Source organism: Meriones unguiculatus, chromosome 5 (genome assembly GCF_030254825.1).
Source record: "Meriones unguiculatus strain TT.TT164.6M chromosome 5, Bangor_MerUng_6.1, whole genome shotgun sequence".
NCBI lineage: Eukaryota > Metazoa > Chordata > Mammalia > Rodentia > Muridae > Meriones > Meriones unguiculatus.
Window position 1 is genome coordinate 13414889 of NC_083353.1, and position 8318 is coordinate 13423206.

At 45.6% G+C, this 8318-nt stretch overlaps 1 protein-coding gene across 1 annotated transcript; it reads right to left on the reverse strand.

Moving 5' to 3' along the window:
- Positions 1-951: 951 nt before the first annotated feature.
- On the reverse strand, positions 952-6522 carry C5H2orf68 (chromosome 5 C2orf68 homolog). Its single transcript, XM_021654072.2, has 4 exons — positions 6341-6522; positions 6145-6263; positions 5259-5410; positions 952-4952 (listed from the first exon to the last, which is right to left on the reverse strand). The coding sequence occupies exons 1-4, from the start codon at positions 6445-6447 to the stop codon at positions 4830-4832; spliced, it is 501 nt and encodes a 166-aa protein (XP_021509747.1). The 5' UTR covers positions 6448-6522; the 3' UTR covers positions 952-4829.
- Positions 6523-8318: the final 1796 nt, after the last annotated feature.

Consider the following 8318-nt stretch of genomic DNA (forward strand, 5'->3'; position numbering starts at 1 on the left):
CCTCAGACTAATGATCCTTCTAGCTTTAGCCTTCAGAGTGCTAGAATTACAGGCTCATAGTGCCCTACCCCCCAGGATAGGGACTATGTAGCCTTGGAACTCCCTGTATCTGGCTGATGAACTTTAACTTCAAATATACATATGTGTTTAAGATTTATTTTGATTGCTTTTGTGTATGGTGTTTTGTCTGCCTGTATGTCTGCACACGGTATGTTTGCAGTGGGTCCTCTAGGACTGGAGTTACACGGTTGTGAGCCGCCATGTGCTTACGGGGAACTGAACTCGAATCCTCTGGAAGAGCAGCATGTGCTCCTGACCGCTAAGCCATCTCTCTAGCCCCCCAAATATATATTATAGATAAGACAGGGTCTCACTATGTAGCCCAGGCTGGCTTTGAGCTCAAGGGATTTTGCTTACCTTTGCCTCCCCAGTGCTGAGATTAAAGGTATCTTCAACCAAGCCCAGTTTAGCCTTTAACTTGTGACTATCATCCTGCCTCTGCCTTAGCACTGATAGTATAGGCCTATATCGAATGCTATGGTTCCTAAAACATTCACTGTATCCTATTGAGTTGGCTTTCTGACATGGTATTGGGTGACCAGAACTCCATAGCTGTGTCGCTGGTGGCACTTTTAGGTTTAATATGTCAACTTGAATAATCCCTAAAACAGATATTCTTACGAGATAGTCCTGATGAGGACCAGGTTGTTTATGGACACCTGAAGAAGGAAGCTGTCTAAGAGGGCAAAAGGAGGACCAGCTGTCTTTAAATTTGCCACTTTTATGCTAAGTGAGTCTAGCTGTAATACTCCAACCAGACAGCGCTTAAAATAGTCAGCACAGCAAGAAGTGAGATTTCCAGTGCTGAGGAGTGGAGTGACTTTAGAGTAGGCCTTTAATTTCCCTTCCCCCAAAGTACACAAGTGATTTCACAACTCTTGGCAAAAACAGTGCTGTAAAAATAGTTTATTGGTTGAAAAAGTACCTTCCATGATTTTCAAACAATTTGCATAATTCATTTTATTTATACAGAAACACCTGAAATGAGAAAAAGAATGTATGGCTTTTTCTATATTTTAGCACCATGACAACACAGCCAGTACACTCTGAGGCTTTTTTTTGAGAGAAGGTGTTGCTATGTAGCTTAGGCTACTCTCAGGATTGACAGTGACCCTCCTGACTCAAGTCTCTTGAACTGTTCACCACCATTCCCAGCCTCTGTCGGCTCTGGGAGGAGAGAAGCCCTTTACTAGGACGATTTTCACTTCTAGTATCAATCCAACTCCAAGGAAATTTGGGCAGGATGCCTAGGGCTCCCCAGGGATAGGGCAGGAATTCGAAAGAGTTAAGGTTTCAAATAACTGTCAACATTCCATGAGAGTTTTCCCCAAAAGGCTGAGCGTTAGGAAAAGTCAACTGTCCTTCATAGAAAAGCTCTCATTTAAATTTATCTGGGAAGCAACACCCTGACACTCACAGAGCTTGTCAAACACACAGCAGGTTGGATCCTCACCACCCCAAGGGGCGTCCACCTCTCTGGGCTGAGCTCTAGTTGGCAGTGCACCCCAGATGACCGGTAAGATGTTATGTTCTCTCACATTCATACTGCTGGCAGGCTAGACTGCAGCCGGTACATACATTACTCTTATCATACACAGTTTTATAACTTTTCCTTTCTTTGCACTACACTCGTCAAAGACACTCTTTCATGCTTGCCAGTGGGCTACAACTCCAGCTTTATCATTTATTCTTGCATAGCCCAAACCCCCTTGCAAAATCAACTCTCTTCATGAAATGACATACATACTGTTCCAGGAATCACAAAACTGTTAAATAAGAACTGAGGGAAAAACATTCCATAGAGAATAGGAATGAGATTTTTTTTTTTTTTTTTTTTTTTTTTTGCTTGTTTGATACAAGGTCTATGTAGCTCAGACTGGCCTCAAACTCAGACCTTCCTGCCCCTACCTCTCAAGTGCTGGTATTAATGGTATGTGTCACCACACCTGGCTATATGGCAATCCTTTTACCTTAGCCACTCAAATGCTGGGATTACAGGCACATACCATCATACCTGGCCCAGCCTCCCTTGTCCCCATTCCCTCCCTCCCCCCAAAAAAAGAGCATATCTACTCAAATGAGTGTTGCTTCTGAAAGCAGTTTACTCAAAGTCCTGCCCATGGCACACAGCTTCTACTGTGCCACAACACAGGGAAATTCTGAGAGCTCACTATGGCTTTTGAGTTTTGAAATAGGTAAGAGATATCTGCCACATGGACAGTACTATCAGGGACTCCAGAGGAGAGCAGCAGAGCAATGCAGCTAAGCTGAAAGGCTGAGGGCAGCCCCCGAGAGGCATTTCAGAGGCACCTGGAAAGCATAAGCATCAGCTCCAGCAGGCTGGCGCAGAAGGACTGCTCTTGACTTAACACAGGCTTGGAACTTTAGGTAGTTACACAGGACAAATTAGATAAGAATCAAGAGCTTAGCTAGAAAATCTTTCATACACTTGATAAGCAAAGTGCTTCTGAAAAAGGAGCTTAGAGAGTTTCCATCAGTCTCCTATGAGGATCAAATAAACATATAAAAGAATGAACACTGCAGTCTTCTAGTTCTTTTATCAACAAGTGGGATAGAGGGAAACTTTTGGGTGCTGGGTCCTCAGATGCTTCTTCAGGTCTTTTTTCTAGGTTCAATAACAGAACCAGAAACTAGGAAGCACAGCTCTAAGAACACAGACCCCCAAAGCAGCCAGAGTTCTGGTGAAACCTGTGTTTCAAGTCAGAAGATGGACTGACTGACGGGAGATGCAGAATGACTTGCAGAATGGAGAGCACCCTAGACACTCTAGATGGTATATAAATGTGAGTCCAAAGGCACTTATAGCACTTGTGCACCAGAACAGGGCAGAAGCTTTCTCCTTTGACAGCACCCTGGGGTCAGGACTGACAAGCTTATGGCATTCAACACTGGGACCAGCCACCTCCAGACAGGCCCTTCTAACTTACCGCCGAACTCTCTGCCCCTGAATTATTCTGGCATGGCAAGCTGTGACTCACTGTTTTAATGGCATAAAGCAGATGGCTGCCTTCGTTACAGGTTTTCAGTAGAGTGGGATAAAATCCAGCAGGGCCACCAAGAGTCCTTGAAGATAAAAGCTACTGAGCTGCTGGAGTCAGAATGATCGAGACTCTCATGGGGAAGACAGCCTCCTGGGGTTTTGGTTCTAGGCAGATTCAGTGTTCCGTAGGCTCTTTACAGCTCACATTTCTAGGTGTTGATGTTAGGCTCATTACCTGGAAATCTTACATGCCTCAATTCCTGTACACAGGATGTGTTGTGGACTTCAGACCTTAGCCTAACCTTGGGTTGGAAAACATGCCCCCTGTTGAAAAAAATGCTATCTCTGGGGATCTTTAACTAAAGGACCTAAGTTACATTTATTTAGTTTTTTCTTGAGACAGCTTAGATTGGCCTTTAACTTGCAGCAATCCTGCTTTGGCTCTTGCTTACTGGGAATAACAAGTGTGCATCATCATGTTCAGACATATTCTTGGGAGGTAGGAAAAACAAATCATAGGGCAGAGAAGGGTTTATTTTACTTCCTCTATGGTATTTTTCAGGACTCTCTCACTCTCTTTTTTATAACTAAAGCTCTCCCATCCTCCCGCTCCTAACCGGAAATTACAGCTATGGTCAACTCCCTCAACTTCAATAATTCAAGAGTGCTAAACAGTAATTGGAGAGGTATTTTCAAGTTTGTTTTGATAATTCCCCTCTAGTTTGAGCAGAAGGTAATCAATTTAAAGCTAGGGGGTAAATTTGGTAACCCTAACCAAGGCAGGTTTTCCTTTTTTTAACCTGTTTTTTTTTTTTTTTTTTTTTTTTTTTTTGAGACAGGGTCTCTATACAGAGCTAGTTGTCTGCCCTGGAATATGCTAATATGCTATGTTCCTATGTAGACAGGATGGCCTTGAACTCAGAGATCTGCCTGTCTCTACCTCCTGAGTCCTAAGTGCTGGGATTAAAGGCATATGCCACCACTGTGCTCAGCAGACGAGGTTGTTTTTTTTTTTTCTTCAACAAATGACTGCAGATTAGCTCAGCATCTTCCTCCTGGGTCTCCTATAGAGTTCTCCTAGTAGACAGTGCAAAGTAGTGGGGCATATGAACAGCTTGTGAAAGCCATGGAATGGGAAGAAGTTTCCAAATAGGCTTTCAAAACAAAGCTCTCCTGTTTTATTGGCATCAAAAGTACTTGGAGAACTTGTTAGGAAGGCAGGCTCCCAGAACCCCCACTTCCTAATTCCTGAGTGGTAGAGAAACAGTCATGTTGGGAGGGTGAGGAATTGGATTCTACCCAAGGCAAAAAGATAGGAGAAAGGAAAAGTGACAACTGAAAGTAGGTCTAGGGGAAGATGAATGGAATAAAGCAGAAACATCAGAGAACCACAAAATAACAAATATGGCTCGTGAAGGGGCCTGGCAAATGATCTCATCAAGACAGCAGCACATGGGCATAGACTTCATAAACCCTGGCTCTTCCTGAAGTCTCTGTCCCTAAGACACCAAGTCAGCCAAGACCATCATAAAATTCCAGAATGTTAGGTTAGACAAATGGGCCAATATACAAAAGAAAGAATGGCTGCTGGGAGGTAGGCCAGATGTGGTCCTGCAATACAGGACCTTGTGGACACAGCAGCTTGGAGAGTAAGGACAAGGATCCCTGAAGGTCATATAGACTGGTCCTGGCACCCCCAAACTAGAGGTGAGCTCCCTGGGCGAAACTCTACCAAGTGCAGTGAACCCTGCCTGACCGCTTCAGGATGTCAGTGTGGGCTTTGGCGCTTTGCAAGCTCCTCCTGGATGCGCAATCTGAGGGCCTCTCGCATGGCTGGATCCAGAGGCGTGTGTGCTGATACTTCCTCACTCACCCTTCCGGGATCATCATCCTATATGGAGGAAGAGACAGGAAGCTCAGAGCATGGTCTCTTTCAGGAAAGTGTCTTGCTCTGTTCCTAGACAGCATTCTCACACAACTGTTTGGTTTCTCAGGAGTCCCCTGTAATGTTGATTCTCAACTGGGGGTCACAGTTCTCTCTGTCCCCCCAACTAAGAATCACTGTGTACCGAGAAGCAGCCCTATGTGGAAGACATGTTTTCTCACTAACCCTGAGACAAACAGCGGCTCAGGATCTGGCAGAAGTTTCCGTTATGGCCCAGGACTGTTAAGCTGCAGCTGTTTCCAAAAGGCGTACCTGATATACAATAACTGATGTGACCTCTCCACTATCCGCCTCATATTCTAGACAGAAGAGCTCCCGGCCAGGAGGCTCCTGCTCAGAGCTTCCACTACTGCTGCTTTCACCGGACTCCTCACAGTCTGGGTTGACTGGGTTGGTAGAGCCATCTGTAAGGGCAAACCAGAATGAAAGGGAAGAGGGGATGCTGCTAAAACCCCTGCCCACAGAAAAACAGCACCAAGGAAGCATCCAAACATCCAACAGACCCTGGTCATGTATGTATGTGCACACAATGTGTGTGTGTGTGTGTGTGTGTGTGTGTTTGGGGAGCTATCAATCCGGATTAACTTCCCTTTCTATCGACTCTCTAGACAATTTCGTTACAAAGTACCGTACAAGATGCACATATCTCCAGCAAATATCACTGGAAACTGCTGAAAGGATGGACAGAGCTGTGTCTGGGTTCAAATCCAGATTCTGCCATTTACTAGCTCTGAGATGCTGGACAACTTATCATTTCACCTCGCTGGACAGTGAAAGAGAAATAATAGTTCTCAGCTTATGGTGTCCTATGGACTCAATGAGTTTGTGTACTCAGGATCACAGGAAAACCAGCAAAAGGCCATTTACTAGGTTCCTTTCATTTTATACGCTGGCGTTTTTGTTTAGGTTTTTGTCTTAAATCTCAACCAGGCTCTCTCTCTTCCAAATGGCAGATATTAAAACACAGCATGGCATACCATACTGGTGGACAGCGATTTCTGGCTGGGTCCCAGGTACCTTCTGTAAAAATGCTTGCTTAACTGGGGTCATTGGCCCTGGAGCGGAGGTCTGGGGGTGCTCAGGCTTCGGTGAGAGGAGGGGCTCGCCCGGGGGCGGGGCCGCGGGGGCGGCTGCTCACCTCGGTGGCGCGGCAGGTACACCGGCAGGTCCGGCTTGCGGGGCCGCGTGGGCGCGGGCGTGTGGCGCCTCCTCGCCTTCTCCTTGGCCGCCTGCTTCACCTTCTTGTCGTAGTCGTCCCTGCGGGGAGCCGAGCGGGAATCAGACGCGGTCACCCGGCCGAGTCGGGCCGGGCCGGGCCGGGGGCGGGGCGGTACCGAGCGATCTGGTTCCGGCGGATGTGGTGTACGAAGCCGTGGCTCATGTCCAGACGCCCGCCGGGCTTGCAGCACAGTCCCGGGCTGGGATCCCGTGCCGCCTCCATCCGGATCCTGGGCGCAGAACCGCCGCAACCGCCACAACGGCCGCGGAACTCAGCCCGCGAACTGCGGAGCCCGACTTCCGGCTGCAGGCCGCGACTTCCGGCTCCGCTGCCTTTTTTTTTTCCGGTTGCGAAGGGGCGGGGCGGCGGAGCACGCTTTCGAAGTTGGGGAATCTTGGTCTGGTGCAGCGCTGTTAGAGCGGGAGTTTCCCTCTTTGTCATATCACCTGTACGAAAGAAGGATTTTATAGCTGATACCAGAAAATTATAAAAAATGCGAGTCATCTACGATACTGTAAACTCTATTTACTAGTCTAGAGATGTTGGCTTTCTTTTTTTTAGCCTTTTAAATTTTTCATTTTTAGTGTACCGTGTAATAAGCTTCATTATGAATTAAATATATGTGTATATGTGTGTGTATCTGCTTTGCTCCTATCTTTAAGACTAAATTCTTTTCATGAGAAAGTGATCGCCTTTGCTCCATTTTATCTCCCTTTAGACCCCTTCCTTGCTTCCTCTTACAGTCTTTTCATCTCTCTCTCTCTCTCTCTCTCTCTCTCTCCACACACACACACACACACACACACGCACTCTTAAATCTAGGTTCTGCATATGGGAAGAACACGCTGCATTTGTGATTCATTTCCCCAAATTATACTTTGCTTCACGTGATCTCTAGGTTCACCATTTCTCTGCAAATGACATAATTTCTTTGTGATAAAATAAAAACAAAATATGGTATATATGCCACTTGGTTGACTCTTTAATCCAGCAGTGTGTGTGTGTGTTTGTAGGCTAGAAGGGGTCTCCAGGTGCCCTGGTCTGTATTCTACTTCTTTGAAATAGAGTGTTTCACTGAGCCTGTAGCTAAACTGTCAGCCATCAGTTTCAAGAGGTCCTCCTGTCTCAACCCTCCAAATGGCTGGGCTTATAGGTGTGTGCAGGCCATGCTTCCTGTAGGCTTTTTATATGGATGATAGGATTTGAACTTGTGTTTGCACAGTAAGCATTCTCACAAACTGAGCCATCTCAGTTTGTTTGCCTATTGGTAGACAGACTAAGAGCATCCATCTCTAATGGGCAATGAGACAGACAAGTGCTCAGGTAAGTTTTTCCCACCAGTCCCTCCTTCAGCCACATCAGAGCTGCACTGCCCAGCCCCAGATCACTTGCTTTAACTGTCCCCGTGGGAGGAGCCAAGACTTCTGAGGGGCTTATAATGCAGACCCTTCTCTTTTTTTCTGCTACGTACCCCAGGGTACTCTTGGACTAAATGTGTAGCTCAGGCTGGCCTTAAACTTCAGGAATCTTTTTGCCTCAGCATAGGTGTATAGTTTTTCAAGTCCTCTTTTAAAATGTAAAAATCAGAAACTCATTATTAGAACAGTAACAAACTCTAGTACATCTCTTGGATGGAATGTTACAACGAAAGTAAAGGAACAGATTGTCTATACACCAGGTGTGAGAAACAGTAAACACTGTCTAATAAAACTCTAGGAAATGTGGTCACTATTGTGGTTTGGGTGGGACTCCACATGGGCACAAGGATTTTTCTGGATGAGACAAGTTTCTTCTCTTGATTATGGCAATGGGTTCATATATGCTCACACATCAGAATTTGGCAAATTACACACATCGAATGTGTGCTATCTTGTATGTTTTAGTTATTCCTCAATGGAACTGTTCAAATAGGCAGAGACTAAGACTAAAGCTGAATTTGGAGTTTTATTAGCTAAATCATAAATGCGCTTTGGCAGATTATTTGCAAACTCCTTGTTTCAAGAGCCTCTAAATATGGTACTAATTGCAGTTCTCAAGTACAAGCCTGAATAAAGGAGATGACTTGGAAATACTGACTCCTTTTCCTGATAAGG

Excerpts from the sequence above, each read along its gene's own strand:
- C5H2orf68 (XM_021654072.2), bottom strand. The coding sequence starts at position 6,447 with ATGGAGGCGGCACGGGATCCCAGCCCGGGACTGTGCTGCAAGCCCGGC. Across the intron at positions 6,264-6,340 it reads CGCCGGAACCAGATCGCTCG|GGACGACTACGACAAGAAGG; the intron begins GTACCGCCCCGC and ends GGCTCCCCGCAG. Across the intron at positions 5,411-6,144 it reads GTACCTGCCGCGCCACCGAG|ATGGCTCTACCAACCCAGTC; the intron begins GTGAGCAGCCGC and ends TTGCCCTTACAG.